We start from the raw sequence: 20,066 nt of genomic DNA on the forward strand, positions 1-20,066 counted from the left end.
TATCTTTTGATAGTAATCATCATTAAAAAGTTAGAAACAAACTTAGAAGAAGCATTGAAGTTTTTTTACAAAATTTCAAATTTATGTCAATCTTTGAAAATATGAAGTATTTTCTTAGAAAATTATTTTTCCTTGATAGTATATAAATAATGTCTACAAGAAGTTTCATGATTTTTAGAATTTTGTAGAATTTTTTGGGTATTTCTGAATTTTGACTGAAATTGAATTTCGAAAATTCAGAAACCCAATCGATCAGCCGATCGATTGGGCAGGCTCAATCGATCAGCTAATCGATTGAGAAAGCGAATTTTCGTGAGCAGAAGCTCGCTGAATCGATCAACCAATCGATTCAACCCTGACTAGATCAATCAGTCGATCGATTCAAGGGCATTTTATACGAATAGAACCTTGCTGAATCGATCAGTGGATCAGTTGAGCAAGTGTCAATCGATTGAGCCCCAACCCAATCAATTGATAAGGCTGATTTTAGTTGGAAAAGTCTGATTGCATCACTTTAAGTCATTTTTAGTCCCTTTAACCACTCCTAATCCCTTGGAATATATTTATATACATTTAAGGGTAGTTTTCATGACGAAAACAAGGAGAAATGGTTAAGGACCACTAGATTGAAGTTAGGTTGAGGTTTGTATCCAAATATTGATACTTAAACATCAAAACTTTAAGTTTTTGGGTTTCCTAAAAATTTAGGAACTCCAAATCATTGTTGGTACAATGACAGAAGTTTGAAGCATGTCTTTAGGGGGAGGTACTTTTTAAGAACATGAAAATTAATTTTTTAAAACACCCTAAAAGGTGATTAACCTTCTTTAGAGTAAATGCTCAAGGTTGAGCATTGAAAAATAATGGAGAGTGGATATCTTCATTGTTAAGTTGTGAATGCTCAAGGATCCACATTATGAAGTGGATTAATACTCAAGGGTAAGCATTAGATACAATGAAGGGTATGAGACCTTCATTGTGGTGTTGTGACCAACATGGTAGGTTGTGAATAACGTTGAGTAACTCTTCAGGGGAGAGTTTTTTATATGTGCCAATAGTGGGAGAATGTAGGGTTTAAGTTAGGTCTTCATTGCCCCTCTAGGAAATTTTGGGGGAGAATGCTCTCTAAGAAAGGGAGAGAATGAAGGAAACCCGCATTCATGCATTGACATGAAGAAAAAGTTGAGGCTATGGGATTAGCCTAACTTAAAGGTATTGTCAAACATAAAAAAGGAGGAGATTGTTGGTGCAATATCCCCTAGGTCAGGTTGACCAGGTTGATTAAGCTTGAGTTGACTAAAACTTGAGTCTTGATATTTAGGTTTTAATATTTGACAATATGTGGAGATTGTAGGTGCAATCGTCTGATTGGAGAGATTGCTGGTGCAATTCTCCTCTGGTCAAGATTTGACCAGTGTGATGCAAAGAAGAGTCAAGTAGGTCAAGGTTGACCGGTTACTTGACTGGTAAAATCCTAACTGGAGGTTAGGCAAAAGAAATTCTAGTGAGTGAAGCCAGGTAAAAGATTTAGTGAAGCCAGGTAAAAGATTTAGTGAGAGAAGCTAGACAGATAAAAGCCCTGGTGAGTGAAGCCGGACAGTGGGAAAATCCTAGTGAGTGAAGTTAGGTGAAAGTCCTGGTGAGTGAAGTCAGATAGATGGAAAGTCCTGGTGAGTGAAGCCAGGCAGATGAAAAGTCCTAATGAGTGAAGCTTGGCAGATGGAAAAACCTGGTGAGTGAAGTTAGGCACGAGAAAATTTAGATGAGTCAAGGGTGATCAGACATCTGGTGGAAGTCCGAGTGGGTCATGGAGGACCAGACACTCGGCACGAGACGGTAAGTCCAAGTGGGTCAAGGTTGACCGGACACTTGGTATGAGGAAAAAAGTCCAAGTGGGTTAAAGGATTGACCGGACACTTGGTGAAGAAGTCCTAGTTGTTGGTCCCCGTGGGTGTTTTGATGTGATCAACCAAGTTGGTTAGGTCCTGTTGTATTTGATCCCTGTGTCTGAGTGTGCAGGAGCTTAGGAGCGCAGGAAGTCGAGCGGAAGACGCAGCTAGCGAGAAGGACGGCACGGGAAGGGAGCCGACGAGCTCGGTGCGTCCGAAGGACGAGAGAGCTGCGGAAGAGTACACCGGTGGGCGAGAAGAATATGCACGGCATTCGAGGGACGTTAAGCCGGGGAGGAAGACTGCTCGAGGAGAAGGCCGGGAATTGGGTTCGGGTGAGCCCTATTCCGGTTGGCCGCAATCACCCAAAAGAACGGAGCATCGGAAGCTGAAGGAAGCAAGCTGGAATTTGAGCTGCCAGCTTGGAGGCGCCTCCATCAGGCTTGAAGGTGCCTTCAGCCTTGTTGAAGACGCCTTCAACAGGTCAAACTGATCATTTTGAGCTGCGGATAAAGTTTTATCCGCTCACCCCTTGGAGGCGCCTTGGACCCCTATTGGAGGCGCCTTGGACCCTCGAGATCAGATTTCCAGAGGCTATTTAAAGGCCCCTGGAGCTAGGAATTCATGACAACTCAAGCAATCAATTGTGTAGTCATTCCTAGCAATAGTTCTAAGCTTCCAAAGTGTAAAAGGCTTCTCCGCCTTCAGTAAAGAAGATTCTTTTTAGTGCACTTCTCATTGCCCTAGATTAACAACCTCCTTGGTTGTAACCAGGTTAAATTCCTGTTTCTTTTTCTGTTTACTGCTTTATTACTTTACTACTTTATTTACTATTGCACTAATTGAGTTGAAAGCACGAGGAGGGTATAGTTTATTTTTGTTTTCAGCAATTCACCCCCCTCTTGCCGGCCTCCGCTGCACCTACACTAGCATGTCAAGGTTGACCGGATGCTAGGCAGAAGGAATTTTAACATGTCATGGTTGACCGGATGTTGGATTTGGGGACCCTTGAGTTTGAGTTAAGCAAGTCAAGGGTGGTCAATCGATCAGCCGATCGATTGGGAGAATGCTGCAATAAACAACAGCCCAATCGATCGATTGGGAGTGCTTATCGTTCAAACAGAAGCCTCCCCAATCGATCAGCCGATTGATTGGGCACTCCCCAATTGATTGGTCAATCGATTGGGATAAGACCGTTGCGCAGGATGCAAGTTTTAGACGACCGAGATCGCTTAGATCTGACTTGGCAATCAATTGGGAGGAGCTCCAATCGATTGGAAGCCCTAGAAGTATAGATATAAAGGTGACGAAGCGTTCAAATGCGACAATCCTTCTTCCCGATCTTCACGTGATCTTCTCTGACACTTCTCGCCAGTTCTTGGAAGCTCTTGGGGACAAGTGCTGGTGCACTTCCAAGGTTCAAGAGGCAACTACAAGCAACAAGTGAGCAAGAAGAGAGTTTTTCTTTTGTATTCATTGTATTTTTATTCTTGCCTTGAGTTGTTATATGTGTGAGTGTTGTATGAGGTTTCTCCACCTCCGGTAGTTACCGAGAAGGAGAGTTTCATTAGTGGAGTGAGCGTCATGTGTGGATCCTTGGATTAATCACCTTTTCTTGAGGTGGATACCAAGTAAATCCTCTTGTTAGCGTTGTGAGTGTTTTCTTTGAGTTCTTTTCCGCTGCACATCATCACGAAGCATCAAGATAATGAATGCGACGAGCTATTCACCCCCCCCCCCTCTGGCTACAAATTGACCCTAACACCTAAGTCTAAGATAACATATTCTTCCATTCAATAAAATTTGAACTAGTTAATATGATGATGTTGTTAATACTGATAGTTATATATTGCACTAAAATTATAGAAAAAAAATAATGTAAGCTTACGATTTAATTAAAGCAACGAATGTATATTAGTACAAACAATCAAACATAAGAGTATGCATAACAATAAAATTTAAATGCATATGAATGAATTCTTTATGAGATATCAAATATAAAATTGTAATTTACTCTTCAGACTAAAATGCAATTTGTTAATGGTACGCTATAATATAACTTAACCTTTAATTGGGTACACAATGTGTCTTTTTTTGGGTCGACCTATTGTGTGCATAACTTGATACTCTATATGAGTTATAAATTGGTTCATAGCTCACAACTGTTTTAATCAGCTACGCAATATGTTTTCCTTTGGATCGACATATTTTGCACATGATTTGAAAAAAATAATTTTGTTCCATAGTTGTAAGCTACACATAGATATATATCTAACATAAAAATAATTTTCCTTTGAGTTAATTAATTTTAGCATAGATATACATATACCTATATAAAATGCACTAAACCTACCTAATTGCTTTCCTTTGGGCTACATAATAGTTCAATTTAGTAGCACATGTGTGTTGAAACTCCAAGGTGTTTTGATGTGATCAAACAAGTTAAGTTAGGTCTTGCATTGTCTAACCCTTGTGTCTAAGTGTGCAGGAGCTTAGGAACACAGGAAGTCGAGCGGAAGACGCGGCTAGCGAGAAGGACGGCACGGGAGAGAGCTGACGGACTCAGTGCGTTCGAGGGACGAGGTGACCGCGGAAGAGTACACCGGTGGACGAGAAGAACGTGTGTGGCGTTCGAGGGACGAGAAACCGGGAAGGAAGGCTGCTCGAGGAGAAGGTCGAAACTTGGGTTCGGGTGAGCCCTATTCCGGATGGCCGAGATCACCCAAGCTAGCGGAGCTCGAACTAAAGACCCGGACCGAGGCAGGACTGAACCAGAGAAGAGGTCCCAGACAAAAAGTCAACAACTGTTGACTTTTTGCTCCGGGGCGCCCGGAGCAGCCCGGGGCGCCCGGAACCCTTCCTTGCGGCCGGAAGTAGATTTTGACCAGGATCGAGGTTTGACTCGATCTGAACGTTGGGGGATAAAATTTATCCCCCCAGGGCGCCCGGAACCCTTCCAGGCGCCCCGACCAAGGCTATAAATATAGCCTTGGTCCAGAAACTAATCAATTCATTCAGAACAACAACTTGTAATCAGTTCTTTCATTTCTACTTTTCTGTCTGTGCTCTCAATGCTGTAAAGAGGCTACTTCGCCCAAAGGAGATCGTCAGATAGTGCGCTTACTTTCCTTGGATTAGCAATCCCCTGATTACAAACCAAGTAAATTCTTTGTGTCTGATTTCTGTTTATTTAGTCTCTACTTTTTTAATTACAAGTTCTTTTAAATTAGTTGAATATCCGGGAAAGGTTTTCGGTTTAATTCTTGTAGGGCAATTCACCCCTCCCCTCTTGCCGGCCTTCAAAGAGACCTACAAGTGGTATCAGAGCAAGGACGCTTCAGGAGGACTAACCGCCGATCGAAGCAACAAGATGGCCGGACCAAGCATCATTCCACCAAAATTCGAGGGGGACTTCGCAGACTGGAAGCGTCGTATGGAGGTATTCCTAAGAATTGATTTCGAAATTCGATTTATTATGAAGTATGGTTTTGTAGCTCCGATGAATCAAGATGGAAAAGAAAAAGAGGAGAGTCATTGGACAAAGAAGGAGCAGAATGAGTCTGTAGCGAATAGCCGTGCGGAATATCACCTACTGAGTGTACTGCCGCCTCAGGAAGTCAACCGCATCGGAAGCTACTCGTCGGCCAAAGAACTTTGGGAGAAGTTCCTGGAACTCTACGAAGGCACGTCCGAAGCGAAGCTCGCTATAAGAGACATCCTTCGGAACAAACTGATGAACATTCGTCTGGAAAAAGGTGAGAAGGTAGTCGGTCTACATGCGAAGGTAAAAGAATTAATTACTGGTCTCGAGAACCTCGGTGAAACGGTAACAAACCGGGACACCATACGCTACGCACTCAACGCATTTCCTCGAATTTCGGAGTGGACATCAATCATTGACGCCTACTATATTTCAAAAGACCTGGAGGTAAGTACTTTAGAAGAGTTGTTTTCTACTCTTGAGTTACATGAAACCAGGTGTGCAACTATAACAAAAGACTCAAGTCAGATAATGGCGCTGAGCGTAACCAAGAAGGATGAACCCGAGTCAGACTTCAAAGAAGACCAAGAAGCATATATGGTAAGAAACTTTAAAAAGTTTTTTAGATCTAATAAATTTAAAGAAATGCAGAATAAAAAGAATCCAAGAAATAGAAGAAAAGTGCGTTGCTACCAGTGTCAAAAGGAAGGACACTTAAGAGAAGATTGCCCAGAACTAAAGAAGGACAAAATGAAGACACCAAAGAAACACAAGAACCTAAAAGCCACTTGGGACGACACTTCATCATCTGAGTCCGAGATTCAAGAATATGTCGGGATAGCACTGATGGCAAGCTACGAAGGACAAAGTACATCAGAACCCAGCATCAATGAAGGGGGAGCGACCTCAGATGGAAGTAGCAAAGCAGGGGGAGATTCAGGCTTCAAGTATGATATGATAAGTGACTAAGTGAGGTATGCCTCTTACCCCCTACTGAACTTTACTTTGGTATTAAGGCAATGGCAAAATCCATGTATAAATTAGAAAATGAAATTCTAGAAACAAAAAGAATTTTGACAAAATCATGTCTTATAGAGGATTTTGAGAAATTGAAAATTGAAAATGAAAAACTAAAAGAAGAAATAAAAAAATTGAAAAAATCTAATGGTTCAAATATTTCTACTTCTAAAAATTATAGAGGTTTAAATTGGTATTATAGATTTCATCAAAATCAAATTAGAAATATATCAAAAGTCTATGTACCTAGGAAATACTTGGTTAATCCTGTAGGTAGAAACCTCAACTGGGTTCCAAAAACCTGTTTAATTTAAAATTAAAATTAGACTTAGCATTTTCAGCAAGGAAATTAAACAACTAATTTCTTTATGAGGCTTTGTCTAAGGAAGTGGTTGTTGCTCCAATAACCAAGAAAGCCTAGTGTCTCGCCACGACCTGGAAGTCAAGTATTGAAATGAAAAGTTTAATTGACTAACTGAAAAATTATTAATTTAATTTACTTAATGCTTTATTCAATTTATGTTAGAAAATATTTAAAATTGATTTATAAATTTTTTCTATGAAAATTACCTTTGATTTTTTTTTTAAATTTGACTTAGAATTTTCTATTACCTTGAGCTTTTTTTTAAAAAAAAAATTGCCTTAAAATTTTTTTTTACTAAGAATTTTTTTAATTGTCTTCGAATTTTTTTTTTATAAAACTGACTTAGAAACTGTTTAATTTAGAATTTTTTTTTAAAATTGTTTTAAAAAAAAACTTACCATAGATTTTTTTTTTTTTTACCTTAGACTTGTTTAAGGACCCCTCTTTTTTATGTGATCAAAGGGGGAGACAGATGTTAAATCTATGGGGAGGAATATAATTTTTAAATTGAAATATCTTTGGACTTAATTGTAAATAAATTATTTTTATTGCATATGTTTTCCCTAACTTAACTTGGGTTGCTCACATCAAAAAGGGGGAGATTGTTGGAACCCTAAGGTGTTTTGATGTGATCAAACAAGTTAAGTTAGGTCCTGCGTTGTCTAACCCTTGTGTCTAAGTGTGCAGGAGCTTAGGAACACAGGAAGTCGAGCGGAAGACATGGCTAGCGAGAAGGACGACACGGGAGAGAGCCGACGGGCTCGGTGCGTCCGAGGGACGAGGTGACCGCGGAAGAGTACACCAGTGGACGAGAAGAACGTGCACGATGTTTGAGGGACAAGAAACCGGGAATGAAGGCTGCTCGAGGAGAAGGCCGAAACTTGGGTTCGGGTGAGCCCTATTCCGGATGGCCGAGATCACCCAAGCTAGTGGAGCTGGAGCAAAAGACCCGGACCAAGGCAGGACTGAACCAGAGAAGAGGTCCCGGACAAAAAGTCAACAACTGTTGACTTTTTGCTCCGGGGTGCCCGGAGCAGCCTGGGGCGCCCGGAACCCTTCCGGGCGCTCGGAAGTGGATTTTGACCAGGATGGGGGTTTGACTCGATTTGAACGTTGGGGGATAAAATTTATCCCCTCCAGAGCGCCCGGAACCCTTCTAGGTTCCCCGACCAAGGCTATAAATATAGCCTTGGTCCAGAAGCTAATCAATTCATTCAGAACAACAACTTGTAATCAGTTATTTCATTTCTACTTTTCTGTCTGTGCTCTCAACGCTGTAAAGAGGCTACTCCGCCCAAAGGAGATCGTCAGATAGTGCGCTTACTTTCCTTTGATTAGCAATCCCCTGATTGCAAACCAAGTTAATCCTCTGTGTCTGATTTCTGTTTATTTAGTCTCTGCTTTTTTAATTATAAGTCCTTTTAAATTAATTGAATATCCGAGAAAGGTTTTTGGTTTAATTCTTGTAGGGCAATTCACCTCTCCCCTCTTGTCGGCTTTCAAAGGGACCTACAATGTGTAAATAAACTCAAGAAAATTATAGAAACCTTAACTGAACAGATAAGCACGTGATCAACCTTAATAGCTCAAGAATTATGTTTATTAATCGATTGATATCATATGACAATCGATTAGAATCACCCAATCGATTTGAAAGCATACTGTATGCGACTTTAGGATTATTAATCGATTAATAATGTGTGTCAATCGATTGGTATCATCCAATCAATCTCACTAGTCGATCGTAGAACATTATGTATTCAACAACATAAGTTTCAATCGATTATTGGTTATTGGCAATCAATTAGTAATGACCAATCGATCTGCCAATTGATTTCAAAGTCTTCTATTCTTGATCGCAGTTAATTAATCAATTGGTAAAATTGGTGTTTACAATCGAGTTGGTCGATCGATTAAACTGATTCGATTGCTATTTTAAGGATGCTAATCGATTGGTAGCTTCAATTAATTGACCTGATCAATTCTAATGGCTTTTATGTTTAACCTTAAAGCTATCAATCGTTTATCACCAATCGATTGACGACAGTAGTTGGACTTGTAATCAATTGAAAAATGGTCCCATGTTTGGTATCATTGTGCCAATCGATTGTGAATTAATGCAATCAATTGGCGTCAACTGATCAATCAATTCCCTTCAATTCTGTTCGCTAAGTTAGGCTTGATAATCCATTGAGTCATATGATTTGACCTAAAATTAGTTTGAACGCGATGATTTTTTTCTGAAAAACACCAATGGTTTACTATTGTTCTTCATGTTCATCACAAAAAAAAAAATGAAAACCCTAGAAAAAAAAGCCTTTCCTATGTTTTCTTCACTTGATCTTCATTGATCAAACATTGCGTTATACCAGAAAGCTAATCTAGAATAAAACAATGAACTCGACAAAAAAACCTGAACTTTATTACCATGAGACATGAAGAAATACAAGGTTTTGATACCACGTGATATGAATTAAAGTTTTTCCCTAACCTCATGATTTCTAAGAATAAATAAAGAAATCGAATAGAGAAAACAATAACCCTAAGCATGATCTAGTTTCAACATATGAAATTACTGTAAACGATGATGAAACCTGAATGTAGTGAAAGAGCCATCATCTCAATGTGTCATCCTATATCTCAAAAAAAAAAAAGTATATCCGCTACCTTAGCAGCTCTCCTAGTGTGGACTCCACAGATATAAAGGAAGGTAAATGCAAATATACAGGCCATAGGCGCATGGTGGGGTAAACTCTAGGTTGTTAGTTCTTGAAAATCGACTCCTGTCCATTACGCATCATCCTCTATCTCAAGATTCTGTAAAGAAGACGAGGGAGAAGTCTTCCTTCGGATTTATAGTGGCAATGCCGAACTATCTACGTCAATGGAAAACAAAGAGATACATCTAATGCCCTAATCCAATGGGGACCTCACCATTATAAATAGAATCTGTATCCATTATCAGTCCATTAATAATAATGGATCAGGCTAAAGTATTCTACACATACAACCTACATCCAATAATTCGAAACCTAATTGATATCGTGTGTTGTAAGTGGACCCAAAGATGACGTGTCAGTCAAAGTCAAGGTGAGGTAGTGGTCAAAGTCAGGATGAGGTGGCAGTCATAGTCAGAATAGATGCATCTGAACGGGTTATTCTCGCCAAGACTCAACTCCCCACTCAGTGCTATGGCTCTCAGTATAAAGTTGGCTGGTCCAATAGACGGTCAGACTTAAGGGACTCAATTTTCTATTCTTTGGGTACAAGTCTCTCTGCATATGGTCGGACAACCTTAAGGAACGGTCGGACTAGGAGGACTTATCGCTCCACTTGATGCTAAGGTATACAAGATAAACTCGAACGACCCTAATTTCGACCGGGTAAACAGGTCTTAGCTCCCCATCCTCTAGAAGTATTCTCTCAGCACACAATAAAGGCAATATCTCCTAACACATGGCCGACTAGGATGAGATCTGGTCGGACTTCCAGATCCCAGCATAACAATTCATGGGGAAGTATGGTTACATATAGCTGCTTGGTCTAAAGTGTCGGAGGGCCTAGGATCGGGCTCCTCACTTTCCAGCAAAAACACTCTCAGTATACATCTAGTCAGACTCCGTGTCGTTCAGACTTAGAGGACAACTCATTTCTCCCTATTACAATACATCTCATCATATAGCTCGGTGGACCTAATAGTCGGTCGTACTGGAGGAACTTAGTTCTCCATTCTTATTACAGTTTCCTATTACATATAGCTAACTAGATATGAGTTCTGTCGGATTACCTACATGGGATAACATTTTCAGGGAATTATAACAACCCGTCAGAGAATAATAGATATTTACCAAGAAATATTCTGATATCTGACACGTACATGCAAAAGAACCTTCTTATGAGAGGGTTACTCAGCTTTTATCATTATTGTAGGGGTTATAAAAGACTATTCATACACATGTAACGAAATATTTCCTAGAGGAAGACTGTACGCCTTCCATTACCTGACATCTTCTAGCACTGAATATTCATTGTTGCCTCATTATTATGGAAGTTATGAGAAACGATATAAAAAGAGATTATCTCTATTGGCAAGGTATGTTGTATACTTGATACTTTATGCTTTATGTTTGAATACGCAACATTATGTACTTGTATTTCACTATTCATCTTTTCCACTTTTTTGCTCGATCATCGTACTGACTTGAGCATCAGAGAATTTACGCTAGGAACCCCTCCCTTGTTTTCACCCTAACGTTCTGTTTGCTCTTTCGAGTGTGCATAGAGAGGAACTGGAAGGAGTACAAGACCTCATTGTTTCTCCCTAATAGAGTTATCTCTCGGTCAACAATCGAACCACCTATTCAGCGCACCATCTCCGTTAATTTCAAATAGAATCACTAATAAATCAAAGTTAGGTCATTTTAACGGATTCAGTTGAGTTTAGTTCGATTTGTATTCACATATATAAATGATACGGTGTATAAAGGTAGGACCTAGTCAAGGGGACGTGGGGACGTGGCAGTTCGGAGTCAAGGGGGCGTGACAGTCAGAAGTCAAGGGGATGTAGCAGTCAAGAGTCAAGGGGACGGGACAGTCATAAGTCAATGGGATGTAGCAGTCAAGAGTCAAGAGGACGGAGCAGTCAGAAGTCAAGGGGACGTGACAGTCAGGAGTCAAGGGGACGTGGCCTAGCTAACACTAGGTTTGGAGTTCCAGGCCAGAAACTAAGATACGGTTTGGAGTTCCAGGCCAGAAACTAAGATAGTTTACTTAGGCAAAAGTTCCAGATCAGGAGTTTACTTTGAATGCTCGGTCGAGATGTCCGGGTCGGGGGATCAAAAGGGTTGTGCGAGTAAGAGATCCAGGTAGGAAGGGCAAATGAGCGCTCTGGTTGCGGTGCTCTAGTCAAAAAGTTGGGAAAACATCATCAAGAATAAGGAAGAAGGGGAAGGAACCGGTCCGGTTAGGATTTACATAATAGGGCTTCCGAGTCAGGATTTTCAGGTCGAGATTTACAGGTCAGGCTAGGCAGGTCCGGATTTACAGGTCGAGATTTACAGGCCAGGCTAGGCAGGTCAGGATTTACAGGTCGAGACTTACAGGCCAGGCTATGCAGGGCAGGATTTACATGTCAGAATTTACAGACTGAGACTTCCGAGTCAGGCTATGCAGGTCAGGATTTACAGACCGAGACTTCCGAGCCAGGCTATGTAGGGCAGAATTCATAGACCAGAGCTTACAGGTCAGGATATGTTGGTCTGGATAGATCGGTCAGCCGGAGCTTCTCCCTTCAAGTCGGTAGGTCATTACACGACAATTAAGCTAGAGAATCGCAACCACCTGTCAGAGAATAACCGCTGGGTGTCAGAGTATATTCCAATGGTCCATGATTCATTACCAGAAGAACCTTCTTGTAACCTATGATAGGGTGCCACGTGGCACTTATCCCCAAACAAGGTCTGACACCCGACATTCTCTGACATTTGCCAGAGACTAGAAGTACGTGTTGTCATATAAAAAGGGGGGTCCTCTCCCTTACACAGGTACGCTCTCTCACTTTTCGTATCTGTCTTTTACTTTCTGCAATTTTACTATTCTTCTGGGGAAAAAGTACCTAACTTGAGGGTCTGCATCGGGGACTTTTTCCTTGGTTCTTGGTCCCTAACGTGAGGGGGGTTTGTTTGAGTGTGCGCAGGGAGCTCCCGCTTCTGGACTCTCGTCATCACCCTCTGTCAGCAGCCCGTGGAGTTTGCCTGTGCAGCCTTGTTCTTGTGGAACGTCTCTGTCAATTTCCGTCAACGCCAATGACAGCATAACCGACCTCCGTCTGACTCAGATTCCAGACGGGACCAATAAACTATAATTAAACTCAGGGGGCGTTTGGTTCTTTCCTAGGAATAGGAATCGGAATGGGAATCATTGTATTGTGGAATGGGAATGGGTATGAGCATGGATATCACTCTTAAAAGCAATGTTTGGTTAGTTGCATATCTTCTATCGGAATAAATCAAAATTTCTTTTTTTACCCTTAAAGGAAAATAAGAGAAAAATATGATGAAAGAGAATGATGAGAGAGAAAATATGATGAGAGAGAAAATATGATGAGAGAGAAGGTGTGATGAGAAAGAATGAAGAGAGAGAAAGTGTAATGAGAGAAAATGAGAAAAGAGAGTGTGATTGGAGAGAGCATGATGAGAGAAGATGAGAGAGAAAATATGATGTGAGAGAAAGTATGATGGGAGAGGATGAAGAGAGAGAAAATATAATGAGAAAAAATGAGGAGAGAGAGTGTGATGAGAGAGAATATATAGTGAGAGAGAAAGTGTGATGAGAAAAAAAAGAATAGTGAGTATGATGGGAGAGATTGAGGAGAGAGAAAGTATGTTGAGGAAAAAAGGAGGGAGTGTGACAAGAGATATTGAGGAGAGAGAAAGTATGATGAGAGAGAAAGTGTGATGAGAAAAAAAGAGAAAAGAGAGTGTGATGAGAGAGATTGAGGAGAGAGAAAGTGTGATGAGAGAGAAAGTGTAATGAGAAAAAAAAGAAAGAAGAGAGTGCGATGGAAGAGATTGAGGAGAGAGAAAGTGTAATGAGAAAAAAAAAGGAAAAGAGAGTGTGATATGAGAGATTAAGGAGAGAGAAAGCGTGTGATAAAATGATGAGAGAGAAAATATGATGAGAGAGAAAAAAGAGAGAAAAGTGATATGAAAGAAAAAATAAATAAATATATTTTGATATTTGATATTAATGGAGAAAATTTTAGTTTTAAGTCAAGGGTATTTTTGGAATAAAGGAATATTTTGATTGATGAAAATAAGGTAATGGTTCATTGAAGGGGAGGTATATGGGAATGAGTTATTACCCAATTTCAAGGATTCATTCCCTTATTTGTATTCATATTCCTATAATCCAAACATTAACAATGGTAATCAATGATTCCCATTTCCATTCCCCACTCCTATTACCCTAAACCAAACGCCCCCTCAGATAAAATCCAACACGACGCACCAGCATGGTGCAACAAGTTAAGACTAAGAGGGTGTTTGGCTAAACTTATTAAAAATAGCTTATAAGCTCGTACAACTTATAAGTTGTTAGATATTATTTTAAAAATAAGTTGTTAAAGTGTTTGGGTGAACTTATTACAATCAACTTAAAGGTATTGATGTGTTTGGTATTATAAGATATTTTTATTAATAAAATTACCAAAAAGGATATAATACTATTAATAGAGGATTTTGAGATTTTTATTAATAGAGGGTTTTGGGCGAATTTTTACACCGGGGGAGAGAAAATTGGAAAGAGGCATTGACTGAGAAGATGACACAGCGTTGGAAGAAAAGTCGGCGGAGATAAAAAGATATTAGGCTTATACAAATTTATGGAGGATAAGATGAGGATTTATGAAATTATATAAGGATATTTTAAAGAAAAAAATTATTAAAATAAATTTTTTTTTAGAAAAGTAGGGTCTTTCGTACTTTTTTAAAAACAGCTTATATAAGCTCCAAAACAGTTTATTTTGACAGCTTATAAATTATTCGAAAAAAATTTTACCAAATAAATTTGAAGAATTTATAAGTTTTATAAACTGTTTTAGATAGCTTAAAAGCCCAACCAACCACCCTCTAAACAGAACAAGTAATGACTTCAGATGGATTGCGAGTATATTTCAGCAACCATATCTCATCGCTTCACGCGGCAAAATGTGTTGATTCTGGAAGACAGCTGTGGCATATATAAGAACTAATAATAACATGGCGAGCTGTGATGACTCTTAAACCTTCTGCTGGTGCTTCCATCCACCCTGAGTATCCAGGAAGCTTCCTACTTCCATGGAATCCTATGAATTCTCCATGCTCTGTTCAGGAAACTCATGTGAAGAGCGACAGACATATATAGTATGCGCACTAAGAAATCAATGCACAGTACGGTTGTACTCTATCACCTCTTATTATATAATACTTCATCTAATACGAGGTTAAAAAAACAGGGCACTACAGTAATCTGAATGCGGGTGGCGATCAACGTAGAAATCATTCAGTCAAACAGTTAATTGGTATTCCTTAATTTAATTACTCATTTTATGTACTATAAATAAGCAATTAGCAGCTTGCTCATATCCTCGATCGATCAGCATCTGCAAGAAGAGAGTGAAGCATGGTAAAAGGCAGCAGCAGTAGCAGCAGCATTGCTCCGTCTTCGACGAAGGTAAGCAACCATGGGAAGAGGCAGTACAAGGGCGTGAGGATGAGGAGCTGGGGCTCGTGGGTCTCCGAGATCAGAGCGCCCAACCAAAAGACAAGGATTTGGCTCGGCAGCTACTCCACTCCGGAGGCCGCCGCCCGGGCGTATGACGCCGCCCTACTCTGCCTCCGAGGCAACTCCTCCGCCCTCAACTTCCCTTCCTCCCCTCCCTTCCCCGGCGGCGTCCCCGAGGTAGGCATCATGTCCCCCAAGTCCATTCAAAGAGCGGCGGCCGCCGCAGCCGCCCAAGAAACGGCCCGGCCTTACTCTAGTGTTCCGGCGGCACCGTCACCGTCGCCTGATCCTCTCATCGCCACCCTTTCGCTCTCAGAACAAGCGGAAGAGGCGGCGGAGATGGCTGAAAAGAGCTTCACCTCGCTTGATTCGATCGGTAATTTCGAGGCGTTCTTCCAGTCGCCCAAGTGCATGGACTACATGCTTCACCCGGCGGCTTCCTTCTTCGGCGCTCCACAACTCCAAGTTGAGGACTACTGGAACGAAGAGGGAGAGATCAGCCTCTGGAGTTTCTGCTAATTAATTGTTTAATTATCAAATCACATGCTCAAATGCTTCTTCACAATATGAAGATCTCGATCGCTGACACATATTTTATTTGTTTATGGACAAATTAAGGATGTAGATTTCCAGAGGAGCAGCACCTTTTAGTTCAGTTCCCTGGTTATATATATATATATATATATATATATATATATATATATATATATATATATATATATATTTTGTTTACGGAAGACTCAAAAAGTAAAGTATTGTAAAATTGTGATCTCTTTATGTCATACTTTGCAATCCCTGTATCTCAATTCTATCAATGATAATCAAGCATTTATTATCTTAGATGTAAAAGTAAATGTTTTTTTTAGGATTTGAGAATAATTTCCTCTTGGTTGGAGGTTTTCTTCAAGTATAGTAAATCCAAACAATTGCCCTTTGTGTTGTCATGGACTTTTCTAACAGCGTCATTAGTAGCTTAATCCTCCGTTTTTTCCAGTCCGAATTTTGAAACGCCTCCGGATATTACCTAGCATGTTCCATTACTTCCGTTCACGCACTAGTTTACCCACTCACTCCATGAATGGACCACTTAATCGTAGCTTTACATCTATTGAGTCTAATAAAAAGGAAGGTAGAGATTGTGCCAGCGATGGGTGAAATTATTGCGCCATGTGAAGAATATTGTTTGTATTAATATATAATATAAACCCTAACCAGTTCCTTCACCGTCTCCTTCGTCCTCTCAATCTGACTCGCCGCTGCCTCCTCGATCTCCTCCTCTTCTTTCGGCCACTTTTCACTATTTAGAGGAGATGGAAATGGCCGAGGGATCTCGCAGATCCCTCCTCCCGAGCTTCCTCTACTCGCCTTCTTCCGCCTCCTGCAACCCTGCCATTGATCGTATCCTGGGGAGGAGCCTGCCCTCACCTGCTGCTGCGGCGGAGGCAAATGGCGCCTCGGCAGCCCCGTTCGTTGTCGCCCAGGCGCCTAAGGAGTCCGGGAAGATTGAGATGTATTCTCCGGCGTTCTACGCCGCCTGCACCGCTGGCGGCATTGCCAGTTGTGGGCTCACCCATACGGCTGTCACGCCGCTTGATCTCGTCAAGTGCAACATGCAGGTCAGGATGAAATCCAGATCCTTTGTTGAAGTTATAGATCATGGTGTACAATCCATGGATTTTGTTGTGCTTCTGCTTTTGAAGACTTCCCCCTTGTTGTTAGACAAAGCGGTCATTTATTTGTCCATTATACTCAGATGCTGTATGATTGTCTTTACAATTTTATGTTTGGCTTCTTTTCAGTCTCCATATTGAGTTTGAAAAATCATTAGTCATTAATGTTGATCTAGAAGTTGTATTCATTGGATCTGTGTGAATTTTTGTTTTACTGTTTTTTGCCCCTGTTTCAATATAGATCGATCCAGCCAAGTACAAAAGTATCTCTTCAGGATTTGGGGTGTTGCTCAAGGAACAAGGGGCCAGGGGTTTCTTCAAGGGCTGGGTTCCTACCCTGCTTGGATACAGCGCCCAAGGAGCATGCAAGTTTGGCTTTTACGAATTCTTCAAGAAATATTATTCAGATCTCGCCGGCCCGGAGTTTTCATCCAAATATAAAACTTTGATTTATCTCGCTGGGTCTGCTTCTGCCGAAGTTATTGCTGACATAGCTCTCTGTCCCTTCGAGGCTGTGAAGGTGCGGGTCCAGACTCAGCCTGGTTTTGCTAGGGGGTTGAGTGATGGCTTACCAAAATTTGTCAAATCGGAAGGTGTTGGGGGGTATGTTCTTTTACTTTATATTTACCTCCTATCATGTATTGAGATTTCATCTCTGTGGTTAATCTTTCTATGCTTGAATTTGTTATGATACAGACTTTACAAAGGAATAGTTCCACTTTGGGGTCGTCAAATTCCGTGTAAGCAATCATTTCCTTTTGCTCACTTGCGTTATGTTAATTCCCTTTCTCGTTTATATTTAGTGGCTAGTATGTCTAATGTTTTTGACAGTACTCTGTCAGTAATCTTTTCCTTTCGCTCATTGTTGTAGCTCTCACGCTTCCCTTAAATGTGTGTTTGGAAAATGAAGATGTTGATATCAATAATTGTTCATCCTTCTCTGTTGCTACCTATAGCCCCTATACCATGCATATTTTTCTCCCTAGATTGTTGAGGTTTTTTAGCGCTTGGTGAATCTAATTTTAAGGTAGATTTAAAATAAACTGGTCCACAGAAATAAAGAACATTAGTCTGGAATACCATTATAATTCAATTCCTTTTTGAAATTAATTTTAGTAGATTTGATCTATTGTGCTTGAGTTTCAATGAGACTGGGTTAGCATGAGCTTTCATTTTTTTCATATTTTTCTCTTCACTTTATTGTGACTGCCCAATGAGGCACGATAGTAGTGCTTTGTTTGTTTGTGTCTGAGTTGGATGCCAGGGTGATATTGTAGCTTTCACACAGTTTGTGTGGTATTCTGGACCAGACTCCAGAGTGTACAGATTTTAAATATGCTACCAAGCAAAAAGAGCTTTGTTCGAGCCTTACTTGATGATTTAAATGGCATTTCAATGAACTGTATTGAAGTCATATACCTCTATGACATAGCCAATTGTTAATTTTTGAATGAATTTTATTTTAACAAAATAATTAAGTATCGTTCACTTTTGTTTTTCTAAATCAACTTATACTGGATAAACAACTTCTTCCTCTGTTTCATGATAATAGAAATTTCCAATGAAATAGTTGATGAATTTTATATGAATATTTCGGCGCAGATACTATGATGAAATTTGCATCATTTGAGACTGTGGTCGAGATGGTCTACAAGTATGCAATTCCTGTTCCTAAAGATCAGTGTAGCAAACCACTTCAGTTGGGTGTGAGTTTTGCCGGTGGATATATCGCTGGAATTTTCTGTGCTGTAGTTTCTCATCCAGCAGACAACCTTGTCTCTTTTCTTAACAATGCCAAGGGTGCCACAGTTGGTGACGTGAGTATTTAAAGCTTTTACTAGTGTATAAGCTCTTTGTTTCCGTTCTAGTGTTTTCCTCTAAAGATGACCATTTTAATTTTGTCGATTATGTTCTCTCTTGCTCAGATAATATCCGTGTCATTTCAGCTGACTCAATTTGTTCATTATTTGTTGATCAGGCTGTTCAAAAGCTCGGTGTGTGGGGTTTATTCACCCGTGGCCTTCCGCTACGTATTGTCATGATCGGTACCCTAACTGGCGCACAATGGGGAATTTATGATGCATTCAAGGTCATGGTTGGCCTGTAAGTTCCTAAAACTATTATGATTTTGTTTGTAGATCTTCGAGCTTTTCTTCTATATCCAACACTACAAATTCCTAAATAATTCCCATATTATTTTCAGTCCTACTACTGGTGGTGTTGCTCCTGCTCCTGCAGCCGAGGTACCTAAGCTGGGAGCTGCTGCTTGATTATTTATAAAGAACATTAACGTAAGACTTTTTAGAATTATAGGCTCGTTTGATGAGCAAGTGTTGAATGCTTCCCGAGCAACACATTGGTTTTGACTTAGTTTTTGAGGACGGCCTTGTTTCCATCCTCCATTGATGCTGTTTCGGGGAAACATTGCTTCTTTAGCACTTAACAGACACGAGTTCCTGTGGAATTAGCAGGAAGAGTTTGCATTTTTCATTCTATATTATTATTTTAATTTTGGTTAAGCATTAAAATTTTGGTCGACTGAGGTATTATTCTACTCGAAACATTTCCGTGATAAACTTGAATTCACTTTGTTTTACGATCTTTCAACTTAGCTGATCAAGGCATCATTTGAAGCATCCTTTGTTCTATGCTCATCCATTGAAAGTTCTTCATAGTTGATCCCTGCGGCAGAGCATTTCTGTCCTCAACTGGTCTAGAATTTAGATATTGAATTTGATGCGATTTTGTTTTTTTGTCAAGCATCTCATAATAATTAATTATTTTAATCACCCCTCCATCTTGTGCTTGTATTTTCAATTTGCAATGCACGCCACATGACGTTAAATTATCGTGTTTTAGACAAACTATGAAACTAAGAATCATCTGTGATGTTTAGGCTTTGTTAGCAATTTTAAGTTATTACTTCAGCGAAGGATCGATTTCGCCTTTCTCATGATGACTTGGGATCGGGTGTGATGGGAGTATTGAGGACGAACGATTTCACCTTTTATCACATGATACTAACAATCGGCGATGGAGAAGGGTGATGGAGAGGCGATGGAGAAGGGTGATGGAGGAGAAGAGAAAGGGAGCTGGGCATGCCGGCGTGGTTAACTCTGCGAGAAGTAGATGATGCCGTTGTAGAGCTTCTGCGTGTGGACCAGCTCCGCATTTCTCTGCTACAACCACTCATTCTCCTCCGTGAACACTGCCGCCCTGTCACGGTCTATCCCATCACTAGGGTCTAGGAATCGCTTCAATCATCTCATTGATGTGGCCAGCGGCGATGGAATAGGTATTCTTCCGGCAGCAGTGGTCATAGAGGAGTTGATTCTCTCCTCTGCAAAAGAACTCGTTGGCGAAGTCCCATCTCTCTGGCACCC

General features: G+C 40.4%; 2 protein-coding genes across 2 annotated transcripts; both read left to right on the plus strand.

Annotated features, from left to right (window-relative positions):
• The first annotated feature begins 14,705 nt into the window (after positions 1-14,705).
• On the plus strand, positions 14,706-15,691 carry LOC121981644 (ethylene-responsive transcription factor ERF014-like). Its single transcript, XM_042534257.1, has 2 exons — positions 14,706-14,810; positions 14,889-15,691. The coding sequence occupies exon 2, from the start codon at positions 14,912-14,914 to the stop codon at positions 15,530-15,532; it is 621 nt and encodes a 206-aa protein (XP_042390191.1). The 5' UTR covers positions 14,706-14,810; positions 14,889-14,911; the 3' UTR covers positions 15,533-15,691.
• A 528-nt stretch (positions 15,692-16,219) lies between these two features.
• LOC121981643 (mitochondrial phosphate carrier protein 3, mitochondrial-like) lies at positions 16,220-19,211 on the plus strand. Its single transcript, XM_042534256.1, has 6 exons — positions 16,220-16,629; positions 16,925-17,286; positions 17,380-17,423; positions 18,286-18,500; positions 18,662-18,786; positions 18,887-19,211. Exons 1-6 carry the CDS (start codon positions 16,324-16,326, stop codon positions 18,951-18,953), a joined length of 1,119 nt encoding a protein of 372 aa, XP_042390190.1. The 5' UTR covers positions 16,220-16,323; the 3' UTR covers positions 18,954-19,211.
• The last annotated feature ends 855 nt before the right edge of the window (positions 19,212-20,066 follow it).

Source organism: Zingiber officinale, chromosome 5A, assembly GCF_018446385.1.
Source record: "Zingiber officinale cultivar Zhangliang chromosome 5A, Zo_v1.1, whole genome shotgun sequence".
In the NCBI taxonomy this organism is placed as follows: Eukaryota; Viridiplantae; Streptophyta; class Magnoliopsida; order Zingiberales; family Zingiberaceae; genus Zingiber; species Zingiber officinale.